This window comes from Rhynchophorus ferrugineus, unplaced genomic scaffold, assembly GCF_030347505.1.
Source record: "Rhynchophorus ferrugineus isolate W39M unplaced genomic scaffold, kcgeb_rfMv2 rfM9, whole genome shotgun sequence".
Classification (NCBI taxonomy): domain Eukaryota; kingdom Metazoa; phylum Arthropoda; class Insecta; order Coleoptera; family Curculionidae; genus Rhynchophorus; species Rhynchophorus ferrugineus.
Genome location: NW_027472588.1, coordinates 31,427,188 through 31,445,894, shown reverse-complemented (window position 1 = coordinate 31,445,894; position 18,707 = coordinate 31,427,188). Strand labels below are relative to the sequence as shown.

At 30.9% G+C, this 18,707-nt stretch overlaps 1 protein-coding gene across 2 annotated transcripts in view; it reads right to left on the bottom strand.

Moving 5' to 3' along the window:
* The window catches only part of Lim3 (Lim3 homeobox protein), a 113,070-nt gene extending 95,126 nt beyond the window's left edge, over positions 1-17,944 (bottom strand). Inside the window, exons 1-2 of one of the 2 annotated variants that reach the window (XM_076415166.1) lie at positions 17,606-17,944; positions 7,851-8,014 (exon numbers count right to left, since the gene is read on the bottom strand). In XM_076415166.1, coding sequence (XP_076271281.1) covers positions 7,851-7,998 — 148 coding nt within the window. In that variant the 5' untranslated portion in view covers positions 7,999-8,014; positions 17,606-17,944. Of the gene's footprint in view, positions 1-7,850; positions 8,024-17,605 lie in introns of those variants that run through there. The other variant, XM_076415167.1, reaches the window with a different exon arrangement.
* Positions 17,945-18,707: the final 763 nt, after the last annotated feature.

Genomic DNA, 18,707 nt, shown 5'->3' with positions numbered 1-18,707 from the left:
TCCTCTTAATTATTTCCGAAAAATACCATGCTGTGGAAAAGGCCAAAGACATACCCGAACTTAATTTGAACGCCTTAACCTCAATCTGCACCTATCCCAGTGCCCCCGCTAAAATATTCATTCCCACTCGCGCGTGTTCGCCCTCTCCTCTCCGACCTCGCCGGCTCACAAAGTGTTCTCCCCTCTCCCCGCGGATCAACGGTTCCCACACCAGCCGAATTCCGACTAACGTCGATCCTAATCAAATTATTCGGAAAAACCATAAGCTTCCCCTTTTTGATCGCGTGCTAGGTCCCGGCATCCTCCAGATTAAACCTGTTCCGGCCGAAGATTTCCCATGCGAATCCCGAGACAGTATCGGCTTATTGGGCCTTTGTTCTTTTGTGTACGCCACTGTCAATTTTTCATCCAGATGAAGGGCCCCCGTTTTTCACGATCTAATTTTTCCGCATCTGAGAATTAAAATTACCTTTCTATTCCGTTTGTTCTCTTTTTTTTGTCTCGTGGCTTTTGAAAGCGCATACTTTAACGTGGTATACTGAATCTTGTATTAGATTGAATATATATCGACACGTTATATCATTTGACTGATTCGGCCTTATCTAATATGAGAATGTTAATGCATGTGAATTGTTTACGATTAAAGGTTTTGTTGGTATTAAAATAATTTGGTCTAGTGTAATCTGTGTCATTGATTCATCAAGCCACCACTTCTTTCCTTAAAAGTAATATAGTAAAAGTAATAGAGTTAAAAGTAATAAAGTAATATAGTTATACGATTAAAGGTTTTGTTGGTACTAAAATAATTTGGTCTAGTGTAATCTGTGTCATTGATTCATCAAGCCACCACTTTTTTCCTTAAAAGTAATATAGTAAAAGTAATATAGTTAAAAGTAATGAAGTAATATAGTTATATTATTAAAGGTTTTGTTGGTACTAAAATAATATTGTCTAGTGTAATCTGTGTCATAGATTCATCAAGCCACCAATTATTTCCTTAAAAGTAATATAGTTTTACGATTAAAGGTTTTGTTGGTACTAAAATAATTTGGTCTACTGTAATCTGTGTCACTGATTCATCAAGTCACCACTTCTTTCCTTAAAAGTAATATAGTAAAAGTAATATAGTAAAAGTAATATAGTAAAAGTAATATAGTAAAAGTAATATAGTAAAAGTAATATAGTAAAAGTAATATAGTTAAAAGTAATGAAGTAATAGTTATACGATTAAAGGTTTTGTTGGTACTAAAATAATTTGGTCTACTGTAATCTGTGTCATTGATTCATCAAGCCACCACTTCTTTCCTTAAAAGTAACATAGTTAAAAGTAATAAAGTAATATAGTTATACGACTAAAGGTTTTGTTGGTACTAAAATAATTTGGTCTAGTGTAATCTGTGTCACTGATTGATCAAGCCACCACTTCTTTCCTTAAAAGTAATATAGTAATAAGTAATAATAAAATTTCTTCTAATCCCTTCAAGTTTTATAACTGGCGTAGTTGAGCAGGTTCGTGTAGGTAGGAGTTTCGGGGAGATGATAAAGCTGTTCTCTTTTAAATTAATTTGATTAACTGGAATCAATAAGTTGATATTGAAATGACAATTGTTCTGTAGTTACTTAAGGTATTTTTTAACATAATTTGTTGCAATGAGATCAATAGTACTTCAATTTAAGCTGTGATGTCACCAAAGGTAGATTGAAGTTGATAAAAGTATACTAGCATTTAAAAACACCCCAATGTGCTGATTTGCTCGTACAAACATTGCAATTCAGTGTGTAAGTTCACCAAAGGCGCTGAAGCTTCTGTAAATTAGTCTAATCGATGTAATAAGGGATTTAGAAATTTTGGATAGATGTTTGCAGCTCATGTGTACAGTCACCAATGGCGGATTGTAGTAGCTTATTAACTCAACTGTGGACTGTCGGAATTTGGAAACTATACATTTTTGTTATAGTTTAGAATTGTTGGCAAAAAGTGCAAAAATGCAAGTGGGGAACTAAGGTACAATGGGCATTGAAGACGACTGAATGTTTACTCGTTACTGATCAATAACTTTCCGTTAAATCCATTTGGTAGACGTTTTTCAGGAAAGAGGTGTTATATCATTATAGAGGCGATTTATACGGCTCTGATTCTTTCGAAGAATCGGTGGTTTTGTCTAATGTGGTACATAAAAGTTAATTTAAGTAATTTCTTTCTTCTAGAACTTCAACACCTAGAAAACATGAGAGTCCTTCAAGTTTAAACCAAATGAGCGCCACAGTTAGCATATTAAAAAGCAATAACTAGCATATTAGTCATAGTTTTTCTGACAGATGAAATATTTGAATGCGTTCAACACTGATGGAAGAGATGGGGTGTCTGAATTCATTAAATTGCGTTATGAAGTCACTGCAGAAGCAGACGGGCTGTTAAGTTGATCAAGCTATTCAAAGTACGTACTTCAAATGGAAATAATTGAATATCTCTACAGATGCGTAAAACTGTCTTGATGAAAACCACCTTTAAGCCACTATTTGCATTTCCTAGATTAACCAAACCATAAGAACTGGTTCAAGACCGTTGATGTAATTTTCTATGCAATAATATGTAATATATATATATATATATATATATATATATATATATATATATATATATAAATATATAAATATAATATAAATATAAAATATATATATAAATATATATATAAAATATGTTTTAATGCTGTAATAATATATATATATATATATATATATATATATATATATATAAATATATATATATATATAATTACAGCATTAGAACATATTTTCAATCTACTTCACCTTTAAATGTCTCGAGATTAACACGCCAAAGCAGCTGGATTATGGAAAAAATTTAAAAAACTATTGATTATATGGATTTAGGACAACAAACGGAGAATGTCAAATGACTATCTACGAAAAAGCTTTATGTAGTTTCGAAAATTTGAATAATGGAGATACCGATGCATATGCTGAAGATGACACATTCCAAGAAAGCCGAGGATAACTTGAAAAATGTTAAAATAGATTTAATTTGTATAATTTGAAAATGAATGATGAAGCAGCTAGCGCCGATGGGGCCATACACACAGGTACATCGTCACATTTTAAAGGAAATTATTGAAATATGTAGTTATAAACCTGAACAAGTGTTAAATATCCTCCTCGAAAACAATCCTAACGTAGAACGTAGCGCTGAAGTTTCTCGAGGAATTAACTCATCCATTAGCTCTTATGAGTTACTGAAGAACGAAATAAACAAGAAGGCAAATCAAGAAACATTGGATAATTTTTTTTCAGTCAGGCTCATCTTTACCAGCAAAAAATGATGACGATAGTGATCGGCAGGTTACCATTTCTTCATCGTCTTCAGATTGAAGCCATTTAAAGAAATATATATGTATACATATACATATTTTATGCAACATGAAGTTGTTTCATTTCTGGATATAGATTGGAGACTCGAGATGGAGACTTGTTATGTATTTTATTTAAATGAAATAAAACGATAAAATGCATTTTGAATGATAAACCATGTTACATATTTAAGAAATTTGGAACCGACCCCAATGAATTTGCATTAATGTGTATTAGAATAATTGATTCCTTATGCGGTGGTGCAACGTATCTAGGCCTAGTAAAGCGAGGTATGGGTATATATATATATATATATATATATATATATATATATATATATATATATATATATATATATATATATATTTTTTTTTTTAAAGCTATTAAAAGCAACACACCCGATCCAAATCTCCGGGATTCCAAAGAGTCGAGCGTAAGATCCCACGACCGACCGTAAAACAGAAATTAAAAATGATAAACAGTCCTGCGGCATTCACCACGCATCGTCGCAACTAATCAATGCTTATTCGATCAGCGAAACAGATTCCCTAGATTACCGAGCGTTCGTCTATGATTTCCCTGGTGGCAGCCGGAGGCGGTTCACTCCTCCGTCGTCCCTTTCGCAGCCGCCTGGTAACCGGACTCAGGCGCCACGTGTCCCGCGAACGTTCACAGGGAGGTGGTCGACGGTGGGCCTTTGCCACTTTGCCACTGTATAATTTGGGGCATAACCGTATTGCCATCCGATCTTTAGCGGCGGGCGAGAGACGAGTTTTCTATTGTTTTTTCCTCTCTCCCGAGGGCGGGGACGGACGATGTCGACGAGCTTTTAATGCGATAATGTGTTTTGTGTAAGGCCGGAGTCAAGAGCTTTCGCACGGCTATTAAGTTGAAGTTTTTTTGTATTCGGGGGCTTTCGGTTACAGTGTTTGAGTTTTTTAATGGGTGGTCTGGTGGTTCTCTGGAGGGATCGTCCTCGGAGATGTTAGTATCTCAGGGCTGGGTATTGATAGTGCTGTGATATGGGAATGGAGCTCGTGGAGAATCAAATCCAAACATGAAATGTTAGTTATTATTCATATGTAGGGTTTTAAGGGGCGGACCGGACCGGTTGGTAGCTTGCAGATGAATCTTTTTGATGAAACACGTCAACAAAAATATAAAATTTTATTAGCAAAGTGAGTGAGTCTTTGTTCGGACTCCAATTCCAACAAGGCGTATGTTATGTTGTCAAGAATAATTAAGACGATCAACGATCACAAAAACATTATATTAATCTAATGAAGTAGAATTAATGCAGTTATAAAAATGCATTTATTTTTCTATTAAAATAGAGGTTAATAATTTGTTTGATAAAATATAACTCGAGAATGGATCAAGCCGCCAATGGTTAGACGAGCACTAGAGCCAATTAGATTCTAATGGAAACATTATGGTATATGAAAACAATAATCTATATTCTAATCTAATCTATATGTCAAACCATGTCAGTACTAAAAAAACGTTATATATTTTCCAACTTTAACGAGCTTAAAACAAAGATCCTTGATTTGGATAATATATTAGATTGTTGATAAAATGTCGTTTTTGTTTTTTTACTTGACATATAAATGTATTCTAAGTTTAGTCTAAAAAGCCGAATTGAAAGTATTATTTGTTTCGAAAAATATAAATAACCCTCTCAATGGAATATTCTTAATGGGTTAAGCGTTGAAAACACGGAAAAAACAATATTTTGATATTTCTAGACTAGAATATTCCCTTAGTGGAACATTAAATAGTTTGATAACTTTCTGATCATCAGTACAAAATAAAGTCTATTTTTGATTGTTTGTTTATTTTATCTGCCCATATGTATTCGGTATGTATACACGCCACTTGTACACTTTAGAACTAACAATTCACGCATAATATAAATTATTTTGATTCTGTTGCCCATAATCTATATTGTTTACTACCTGTATAATATCATGTGATATGTCATATGATAAAAAAAAGTTTTATTTCCTACCGAAATAATATACTTTTAAGAATGGTTTTTCAAAATTAGTAATTATCCCAATTGCTCTGTTTGTGATGACGCTAGTCCACGTTGTTTTATCATAGACGGTATAGAAAGAACGACCAGTGCACGACCTCTGGAAACAAGACGCGAACTACTCCCGAATAGATATGCCAGTTCCCTGCAATCTAATCATATAGAAACACTATGGCTGCTATCACAAACTTTTAGAAACTCAAAAACGCCTTCAAATAACCTTCAATTCTGTATGGATGCCTAAACTTAACAACCCCCCATGGACTTCCATCACCAAAAATCAAACTCCCCCTAATAAGTTGTTCCAAAGGTCAACACAACTCTTTACAAATTAGAGAACTCTGTAGCAATTTGCGAAAAGCAGTAACCTAGCATTTTAGCATGTTAAGCATTCTAACGACGGAACTCTTTGCCATCTAATATTCTCCGGCTAAAATGAAGTACTTTTGCTGGTCTCGAATTACTTGGGATATTTCTCACTCATGTAACATAGAGAGATGTGCATGTGCATAGAGTACATAGAGGAGTGTAAAGACCGATTATGAAACACATCGTTATGGATTAGAATTGCTAGAGTCCAGTAAGAAATTTACTAAATCTTGGGGACAAATGTCTGTTATAACGCAGCATAAATAACTTGATCGTATTTCTAAGAAATATCGTCCAATATCTAACCCAATTATAAAGCGTATGTGACAGTTATTAAATTATATTTTTAATAGCATAGAGAAAAGCTAATTAAGTATGTAATAGCAGCAAAAGATATGAAAAAGCCCCAAGAAGATGACGACTTAAAATATGTTATAAGCGGGCTTGGTGGCGCAGTGGTAAAGGCGATGAGACGGTCCTCATACTGTTGCGATAGCATAGTATAGGGTTCGAATCCTGCTGGGGCATGGTCGTAAATTTATATTTGTGATTGTTTAAAATTAGTGAATGTTCTAGGCAAGAGTGTAAAATCCGACAAGGAAAATGATCCCAGTCATGCTAGTAATCAGGCTGAAGACCGGATGTCTTCTGGGATGATTTTTAAAGTTGGTCACTCGGCCAGTCGGTAGGCTTAGTGCTGAGGACCGTGGTTCGGAGCCCACGTCAAACTTTAGGCCCAGTCCAGATAAACCCATAGTTGGTAAAAGGAGACTTTAAAATATATTTTAAAATATATATATATATATATATATATATATATATATATATATATATATATATATATATATACATTTATATTTAAAAAATAAATAGAATTAGTATTATTTTGTTACTTCGACATTGTTTCCTGAAATGATATTGTGGCTTATGCAATACGCTGAATTATAGTTGTTTGGTGCAACTGGCGATTTTGACTTGAAAGATAAATAACCTATCCTTTCAATACAACTAACAAATTATTAATTTAAATCATTTATTGTGCCAAGAATGTGCTGGAAGACAAGAAAGAGGTCAGAAGCACTTATTTTTCCATTCGGAACGCTTGTCTCACCAGAAGTTTTTTTATTATCTGCTTGTATTTCTGCTTCTTCTCTTTTTATTATCTTGCTTGTTTTTATTGATATTTCATGACCTTTCATGAGTCGACTTTCTTTAAGATGCGGGTAGATGATTAATATATTTGTCTCGTTGTAAGCAAACGCCGTTTCCTAGCCTTTGGTATCAACATCAAACGTGCACTAACGTACATTAATTTTAATAACAATGTTTTGATGATTTGGACCTTCTGTTAAGTGAGAATCTTGTTACAGAGATATCAGTGACTGCACAATAAAAAACAGGTTAAATAGACAAACCAATACGGCTACTACAGGATGCTAAAGTTGAAACTAGGAAGGCCTATATTATTCATATTTCCCACAAACTAAACATATTCTTCTGACCAATATAATAACTATTAACCGGCATATTTAATGTGAAGCAAGTTCGCAGTAATTGGATACGCGAGATATTTTAACACAATAGTATAGTTCTAGAATTCAATGTTAAAAATATATAAAATTATTATTAAGAAAAGTGTTTGAGAAAGGTTTTTACAATTATAGTTGACACTTTTTCGTTTTTCGTCGTTCGTCTATTTTACAATGACGTTATAATAACATTTTTTTGCGCTTTGTATTTCAGATATTATATATAGAACATTCTTATCATTTTTCAGTAGATAACGATGACGTGTACTAACGATAAATATTAAGGAGTTTTAAAAAGTAATATAATAATATAACTTATGGTATTAGCAGGAATAATATAAGCAATATAGCAAAAACTACTTTTGCTTACCGAAAATGTGGTGAAATTATATTTTTGTAGTTTTAATTTACAATAATAAGCACATTCTTGTCCTTATCATTCTTCAGTAGATAACGATGAATTATATTAGCTATATATTTTTGAATTTATAATATTACCGGGAATAATACAATTAAATACAAGTATTCATATAAAAATAATAACATACCTTCTAATGTTTTGTTCCTAGCCAAAAGAGCGAGCAAAACTTCAGAATTTGGTGGTCCGTCGGAGGTGTGAGGCGTCATCATTCCTGGAGGAGGCGGCAGTCCGGCGATATGTGATAGTGTCGTTCTAGTTTGGTCCAAAATTGACATAGTGTTTCTACGGATCCTGAAAAGAGCACAATCACTATATAGCGTGTGAAGCAAACTGGTACTGTTACGCAATATTACATACACTACAGATTGGAATAAAAGCCACAATAAAATTTTAAGAGCATACTTCGACTATTTGTATTAACAATGATTAAACAATGTCGCTATATTCAGAAAAGAATTTACATTGAGTCAATAAGGATGGTTTTATATAATGAGGGTGAGATTTTCCATATCTGTTTGTTAACCTAGCTATCAGTTGATGATATAACTTCCTTCCAATTTTATTTATCTTTTTTATAATGCGTCATTATAGAAAAATTTTATAAACAATATTGGAAAATCAAAGAACGCTTTTACATATTTATAAATAATATTAATAAATCCCAGTTGTTGTTTTGAAATCATCATATTTAAATCAACACTGTGTATTACAGGATAAACATCCTTGCTAATTTTGATCAAAAAACAAATAGGAGGATATCTACTGTAAAGATGTAACTGTTTACATATTTGAATAATACGGCTTCAGACAACATTATGCTTAATATATAAAATATATGTATTGACATTGACACACATACAAACACGCAGAATCTATACACATAACATATATTTATTGTTAATTATTATGTTATTTATTACATTGATCCTTAACTAGGAACAAAGATTTTGTTTATTTTATTACATTAAATATATAATAAATAAATAAATACTCACCATATATTAGTTTAATCATATTATATCAGTCCTATAAATTAATCTTAAAGGATTTAGAACAGATGGTGCTACTGTGTATTAAATCACATTGGATACATATGAACTAACTTTATGTCGAAGCCTGACTTTTCAGTATGTGCCATTAAGTGTCGTCGAATTAAAAAAAAGTTATCAATGAATCAAATGTATGAACTTATACCAAATAACTTGTAGTTTTATTTTTTACTTCAATTTGAACCATGTTCCATCCATCTAATAACAAGTCAATTGAAAAGTCTTCGGCCTATCATAGTAAAACACATTTTTTTTGGTAAAATTCGTTTTTTTATTCAACATAATTCCCTTCAAGGGTGATACACTGATTATAGTGCCCAGAGCATCCCAAAATACAGACACCATAACCTTGCCAGCCGACTGTTCCGTTTTCCCGCGCTTTGGAGCGGGTTCATCGTGTACAGTCCACTCGGATGACTGTCGATTGGAGTTCGTAGTGAAATAATGGAGCCATGTTTCATCCATTCTCATATATCGACGCAGAAACTCGGGTTTATTATGCTGTGTTCGTAGTGAACGCTTGATTATTAAGCGTTCACTACGAAGTTTGTTACGCTTAATTATCTTTAAACACTACATGATTCGCATCAACTCGCCATAGTTTTTGGTCAAACGTAAGCTCGCACAGCGCCCACTTTGCACAGAGCTTTCTCATACCCAAATATTCGTGAATGATATGATGTACACGTTCAGTTGATATCTTTAGAGTGTCTGCTATTTCATTCAATTTAAATTTACGATTATTCAAAATCATTTCATGGATTTTTTAAATATTTTCGTCGGTAACAACCTTTTTTGGGCGTCCACTGGGTTCACTGTCTTCGGTGTTCATTTCATCACGTCTAAACTTAGCATACCAATCCTTGATGGTTCATTTGCAGGGCATTTGATGGGCAGTGTCCGGAAACTCGACATCAAGCCAAGCTTTTGCTTCAACTGTATATATTCCCTTCAAAAAACAATATTTTATCAACATACGAAATTCACATTTTTTCACAATAACAAAAGTTGCTTCACTCAAAATGTTATAATTCACACACTAATGATCCGACAGCTGTCAAATTTATACACGCATCTTTTGAGGCTTAGAGCTAACTAAAAACTTATGCATTTAATTCTAGTAGCGCTATCTATGTGTCAGGCCGCGGACTTTTCAATTGACCTATTATATAAATATCGGGTTCGACGGTTAAAATGGTGATTTTGACATCGAATACAAAGGGCATTTTGGACACCCAAGAAGATTTGAAGAAAAGGATTTGAAGAAATTACTCAATGAATCCATCAATGGCGATCGCTATCACCTACATATCATGTTTTCGAGCTGAGCATTACGTGAGAAACACCCATAATACTTGAGGACACAGAAATGTTATTTTTCAACATTACTACGATCGATCACATGTTGGTCACAAAATGGGCGAAAACATACTAGGAGACCTCAAAATGGGAAATGTAATCACTGAAACTGTAAAGTAACTCTACCCCCATCCACCGTATTTTCAAGACCTTGTTCATTCTGATTATTACTTTTTCTGAGATATGCGATGTGTCTGTTCTATTTGAGCAACGCTTCAGTTCTTGTGAAGGTAGTATCCTAGCCTAATAGATACGTCAATCTTTCGAATTGGAATCCATACTTTGCCAGAAAAAAGTAATGAATAAAATACCGATTTTTTACTGTGGCCTGGCCTAATAGATATATTTAATAATATAGTGTATATATATATATATATATATATATATATATATATATATATATATATATATATATATATATATATATATATATACCTTAGTAATCTGGTTTTGGGAACGAAACAATATGGTGATATTGAGTTGTATTGGGTAATAATAGAAATTTTAAATCAAATATGTAGAAAGGTACACACATATAATTACAAGGAACGAAATAGATTTTTAGAATTTGAAGAACCATAGGAGCATCCAAAAGCATATCGCCCATCGGTTACCACTAGTTACAAAAGTAACAATTGATTGATTATTTATTACTTGTCTATTAACATTAAATTTATTGAACAGTGCAGTATGGAATAATTATATTCACTATAAAAACTGCGAAACATCATTGCTAAGCGTATATAATAATATATAATATTTATGTTATTCATATATTATTATTTTCATTATAATATTTTGAGTTTTCAAAAAAGTAAAATTATATGTTATATGACATACAAAATGTTTGAATGAATATTTTTAGCGCTATAACTGTTTTAATGGTTTTCTTACAAAATATATTAAACTGAATTACTTCGAATTAAAAGTTAAACAAAATGTATTTATTTATATTTTTGTTCTTTAATAAAATCATCATTATAAATAATTAGAATTTGGAACTGTTATTATATTATTTCTTAACAAATATTTTTAGAATCAACTGGAAGAATAACATCATTAAATATTTTTGTTATTTAAAACGTGGTGATATATGTGATTTATGAACCAATTATATTTTTTGCTATTATAAGATTTCTTACAACTACATAAAAGCTTATTAAACTGATTCTTGTTTCTGAAGAGTTGACATCATTGGGATTAACCGAGAAATATTTAAATAGCAATCTTTTTTCAATTGAAATGTTCCTGTGACGTTAGCCAATCGCTATCAGGTAACTTACTCTAGCTGTAAAATATATATTAATAAGTTATAGGTTATTGAGATAATAGAAAATTTGTCTAAGACACAAAAACATAATGACGATATCAGTATATTAAGGAATCTTGCCTGTACCTAAAATCTATTAGTTACTGAATGTCTTTTATCAATCTCCTATCAAATGGGAAACAAGTAAACAAGCGCAAATTAGTAATTTTACAATTGACAATAACTGGTTTATTAAGAGTGTCCCCATTAAGATCTGTTATAATCAGAATAATCACTGTTTAAGTCTTCAAAGCAGGGTAAAAAGAAAAAAGAGCTTCCTGTAGCATATTTTGACTGCTGATGGAAAGTGGACCCCCACCAACCAAATGCAAGTTTAACATAGTCCAGGAGAGACTTATATATATATATATATATATATATATATATATATATATATATATATTGAATAAAGATCGGTTTTTTTATACACTACATCTTTCCCATCCAACTATAAACACAGAAAAGCTTTATGCACATGAACGCTTCCGTTTTGTGTCAATATGGACGTCTCTCCTGGACAATGTTAAGCTTGCATTTGGTTGGTGTGGGTCCACTTTCTATCAGCAGTCAAAATATGCTAGTTGTATGTAGTTGTAGTGTATAAAAAACATGTACATGTCTACCGATGTTTATTCAATAAAGTGAATAACCTATTGCTGCAAAAGCGATGTATAGAGAAAATATTATATATATATACATATATATATATATATATATATATATATATATATATATAATATAATATTATACAATTTTTTCCTAATGAATTCCTTTTTGCAGAGAAAAATATCAATTACCTGATACTGTGGTTTCCGCACTGAGAAATGAAACATGAAATACCTAAAAACGCAAAACGATGAAAAATATACCATTCAAAATGAATAAAAGTCAATTATTTGCATATAAATCCAAACAAAGGAATAAAGAACAAATCATTAAAATTAAATTATTCACATATTAGCATATTCTATTAATACTTTTGGTGTGATGGTCAAAAAAATATGACCTATAGAACAAAACAATAAGTGTAATCAACAAAGCGGACGAAAGTAAGGTAAACTTGATAATATCTATGCCAATTTTCTTTTAATTATATCTTGTGTCAAAAAACGACGTCATATACATACCTTCAAGGATAATAACATCTGACAAATGCCTTAATTTATGTGGTGTTTAAAGAAATTAAATTTTATTTTATAAGACGTTTTTCCTCGAAATTAAATACGGAACAATATATATGTCCTTCTTTCATTTAAATCTTCAACTTCAGTGCATGGATAACTAATGTTTTTTGAATTATCAATAATTTTCATATATAATTTCTTTTAAAACGATATTAGACTTTTAAATACATCTTAAAATATATGTAACAATCGAAATAATTTTGTCTCAAACCCAAATCCGTTAAAAAGTTAGCATTTATATATATATATATATATATATATATATATATATATATATATATATATATATTGAGGTTTTTTCTGGACCTCATTTACAAGCTGAAAAGGTTTCATTGCTGATGCTTGAAGCCGCTTTATTTGGGATATGAGAACCTTTGGCAGATTGAAGAACTGCTTTCTGGGGGGACAGTCTTTGGGGTTACCTAATTGGGAACGCCTCTGACAGGGATCTGACGTGGGAAATGTTGGAGAGAGCTGAGTTTGCATAGAAGGAGAAAACGAACCGTCTTATTTCTGGTGTGTCAGTTTCCCAATGAATTTGGGTATTTCCGACAAACCATGGCGAGTTTGCCTGAGAAATGTATTTTGTATTACCTGAAGCTTTTCCACTAGTTCAGACCTGATAAAACGATACCAAGTGTTAGTAATAATAACATGACGCGTCTGATAAGCAGAAAACTAAAAATTTAATCATCGGAGACAATTTACTTGGTCTACAGATGAGAGGGTTAAGCACTGTGACGACACCGTAGCCTTTGGAGATTGCTTTATTTAGCTGTGTTGATATTAGGAATCTATGGTCAAAGATGAGACCGAGATATGTGGATTTTTGTCGCCATAAGATTAAAACTTTTTCCACTCTCGGCTGGTAGGCGCGGATGTCTCTCTGATTGTACTCATATATGGTGCTAGTTATTGGCATAATCACATTTACAACTACTACTTCGGTTTTTGCTTTTTATAAGTTTAATTAAGACTACTGTTCTGCATTATCATGTTTATTTTATATTCTAACGTTTTTTTGCCTAATAATAACGTTGTGTTGTTCTGGATTATAGTCCAAGCAACCACCAAGCTTTCACTTGAGCTTGGTATCCCTCACCGTCCTCAAGTATATCAATGTGTTGGAATGCAGTTAAAATGAAACAATGAAAATTAATTATCCATGGATGTAGATGTTAGTACCGTCCGTCACATCTACAAGAGTCACTGGTACAGTGTAATTATACTCTTAAATAATGTGCACTAAGTCATTTTGGTTTTTTATATTCATCTAGTATTTCTTAGAAGTTATGGTATCAGCTCAAGTATTTGAGAACAATTTATCTATTTTTTAAATTTAAAAATAATATATTGGGGATGGTCTTTACCATTTAGCATTTTTGTCTTAATATTGTTTTTCGAGCCCAGATTTAAGGATTCAGAACCAAATTTAAATATCGTTTGATAGATGTACTGTACTGTACTCAGGCCAGTTTCCATATAAGACATGTTATACCAACTCAAAGGTATTTACAAGAAATCACACTTTAATATTTTTTCGCTGACATTAGAAAACATTAAGTCTTTGCGGATGTCCTTATTTCTAACATCCACCTAACATTGACTTTTTGTTATGTTTGGATTATATCGATACTAGATTTCGTTGCTCAACCACATAATTTCACACCATCCACATCACACTGGTTTCAAAATATGTTAGCACAATAACTATGTATTGTTTAACAATGATAGTTCAGGTTATTTTCTAACTTTCTGCTTCTTTCTTCATAACACTGTTTGCATACGGATTGCATTATTAATAACTGAATTGGCAAATTAATTGTAAGTATTGTTATAAATTATTTGATGGCTTACTCTAAAGAAACCTTAAACAGACATTTAACAAACTCTAACACATTATGAAAAATGGAAAATAAATAGATATAAGAAAAGTGCTTACTACATATTTATAACATTATAAATATAATTATGTATAATTTGACAGCAAAAGGCATTTAATATATTAATATAGGTATTAATGGTGATAAATCAAACATCAATTTTAATCAATTTGTTCATAAATTTGAATGACTAATGACTACTATGGTTATAATCTTCTAACAGTTTAATCGGTGTTAGTTGAAATAAATTAAGAGCGACTATTTATTAATTTCGATAATTATTGAATTATGAATTAAATAACGATAGCGAAAGCTATATTTATTTTAGGATATGTTTACTTTAAAACTGAATAATTTTAAAACTAGTTTTCTAACCAGAAATCAATAAATAAATAAATATTAATAAAACCTAGTACGTAGCTTGGGCTATATTATTTTCATATTTTCATTGATAGTGTTATTTTATCATACTTAAATATTATATATTTGTGACACAGAGAAGCACATGTTTAAAAACATATAAGTTGATAGAAAAATGAGAATAACATTATTGATATAATGAAAATGTAATAATCTATGATTGTAAAATATAATTTTGTATCAAAAATAAAATTGCTGAAACATATTACGAACTTAGAAATTATTATATTTACATTGTTATTAATTAACATCAACTTACAAATTTTTAAAAACTTTTATTGTTATGTTGTTTATTTATGTATTAGGCTAAGAATAACTCAGATTAAGCAATGAAAGGTAAGTTAAATATTAAAATTGAGTGATATAATTCATATTAAAACAGACTAAAATAGTTATTGTTATAATACTAAGAATAATTAAGATTAAGCAATGAAAGGTAAATTAATTAAGAAAATTGAATTATTATAATTGACATGAGCATTGAGATTTTAAAATATATATTTTGATAAATCTGCATTACCATAAACTGTTATTGTTATATGACTAACAATGAGTAAGATTAAATAATGAAAGGTAAATTAAATTGACATCAGTTGCTCACACACATAACATATGACACATCCATATTTCAAGCTATATGTTGATAAATCTGCATTAATAAGAAGAGCTACTGTTATAAGACTGAAAATAAGTAAGATTAAACAATGAAATGTAAATTATATATTGCAATTTCAAAGAGTTTATTAATACATTTGCATTACTAAAAATTGTTATTGTTGTAAGACTAAGTATATTTATGATTGAGCAATGAACGGTAAATTTGATATTAAAATTGAATAATATAATTGACATCAGCATCTAGATTTCAAATCATTTGTTGATAAATTTTCATTACCAATATCTCTTATTGTTATAAGATTAAGATTAATTATGATTAAGCAATTAAAATTAACATTTTAAACATTTTTAACATTTTTATTAATAGTGCTATTATAAAATACTTAAATATTATATATTTGTGACACAGAGAAGCACATGTTTAAAAACAAATAAGTTGATATCAAAATAAGAATAACATTATTAATATAATGAAAATGTAATAATCCATGATTGTAAAATATAATTTTCTATCAAAAATAAAATTGCTGAAACATATTAGGAACTTAGGAATTATTATATTTACATTGTTATTAATTAACATCAACTTACAAATTTTTAAAAACTTTTATTGTTATGTTGTTTATTTATGTATTAGGCTAAGAATAACTCAGATTAAGCAATGAAAGGTAAGTTAAATATTAAAATTGAGTGATATAATTCATATTAAAACAGACTAAAATAGTTATTGTTATAATACTAAGAATAATTAAGATTAAGTAATGAAAGGTAAATTAATTAAGAAAATTGAATTATTATAATTGACATGAGCATTGAGATTTTAAAATATATATTTTGATAAATCTGCATTACCATAAACTGTTATTGTTATATGACTAACAATGAGTAAGATTAAATAATGAAAGGTAAATTAAATTGACATCAGTTGCTCACACACATAACATATGACACATCCATATTTCAAGCTATATGTTGATAAATCTGCATTAATAAGAAGAGCTACTGTTATAAGACTGAAAATAAGTAAGATTAAACAATGAAATGTAAATTATATATTGCAATTTCAAAGAGTTTATTAATACATTTGCATTACTAAAAATTGTTATTGTTGTAAGACTAAGTATATTTATGATTGAGCAATGAACGGTAAATTTGATATTAAAATTGAATAATATAATTGACATCAGCATCTAGATTTCAAATCATTTGTTGATAAATTTTCATTACCAACATCTCTTATTGTTATAAGATTAAGATTAATTATGATTAAGCAATTAAAATTAACATTTTAAACATTTTTAACATTTTTATTAATAGTGCTATTATAAAATACTTAAATATTATATATTTGTGACACAGAGAAGCACATGTTTAAAAACAAATAAGTTGATATCAAAATAAGAATAACATTATTAATATAATGAAAATGTAATAGTCCATGATTGTAAAATATAATTTTCTATCAAAAATAAAATTGCTGAAACATATTAGGAACTTAGGAATTATTATTTTTACATTGTTATTAATTAACAATTGTTGTAAGACCAAGTATATTTATGATTGAGCAATGAACGGTATATTAGATATTAAAATTGAATAATATAATTGACATCAGCATCTAGATTTCAAACTTATTGATAAATTTGCATTACCAATATCTGTTATTGTTATAAGATTAAGATTAATTATGATTAAGCAATTCAAATTAAAATAAAGAATTAATTAAATTACATATTGAAATCAAATAATGTAACTGACATCAGTTCCACACATACATAACATCCATATTTCAAACCATCTGTTGTTAAATTGCCATTACTAAAAACAGTTATTGTTTTAACGCTAATAATAATTAAGATTAATAAATGTAAACTAATTAAATACTAAATTTGTAGTAGTGGTTAGTAAATGAGTAATATAATTAACATAATCATCCAGATTTCAATCTATTTATTGATACATTTGCATAACTAAAATGGTATGAGGGAATGTAAGGTTCATTATAAAATTATCATTACGACTTGTGTTAAAAAATCCGCATAATTATAGAGAAACGTTACCTTAAAATAGTAAAAAGATGAGATATATCAACACATCAATAATCCATATACATATACGGGAATCGAAAGGAAACGGAAACAGATCGCGGCGTTAAAAGTCGGTAAAAATCAGTTCAGCATTGGCCCGTGACCCTTGCGGCCATCCCGGTTCCAAATCCGGAACCGTACCTTCGCCGAAAGCTCGACCACATCCGTACAACCGGAGCGACAATAATTCTCAATTTGCCGGCTTTGCCCCGTGTAGTTGTGTGTGTGTGTGTGTGTGTGAGTGTGTATGAGCGGGAGGTGTGCGCGGGGGTGCCCTCGTTAATATCTTTCCGTCGTCGTTCTGCCCCCGGAAAACTGTTTCAACCCGACGGTCCGAGATTCACTGAGTCTCCCCCGCGCCACGACGCCATTACGAAAAATCAGGCGGCTATGATGGCGCGTGACGTCACGGCGACGCCCGGAGTCGGCGCGGCGTCGGCCACGCCCCCGTCGTCGGTCCCGTTTTCCGCGCTCTTTTACATACACGGACGGGGTTGAATGAGCTTTTTGTCCTCCGACTTCAGTAAGATGCCTCTGCGGGTTTTTTTTGTGTCGGCCAAGAGCCCGTACGAATAACTTCCAATATATTCTTGTTAACAATTAAATACGATTTTGTATAAGATTTTTTTCATACAAAAATGAACCACAACGAACTTACTATAGGAAATATTATCCATTGTTCTGAGACCTTACAACATATGTCACCTAATTTGCTGTCCTGAAAAAACTTATTTGCTTCATTGAATAATTTATGTACGTTCGTGTTACTATCATCCGGAGTTTCGAAATTTTTCGAACGCTGTATTGTTAAACAGCGGTGGTTTGGTGAATCACTCAAGTAACGTCGTTTCTCCAGACCACTATTATGCGGAGGAACATTTTTTTAAGTGAATTATGTACTGGATTCTTTGATCTACCCATGAGACAGGTTTTTATTGAAACTAACTATTTTTTAGCGTATTGCAGTTGCACTGAATACTGGTAAGGATGCCGTCATTGAAATATCTCAAAATATGAAAAAACTATCCTCATATGAAGCGGGTGACGAATCAAGTTCAGCTTGACAGAGATCAAA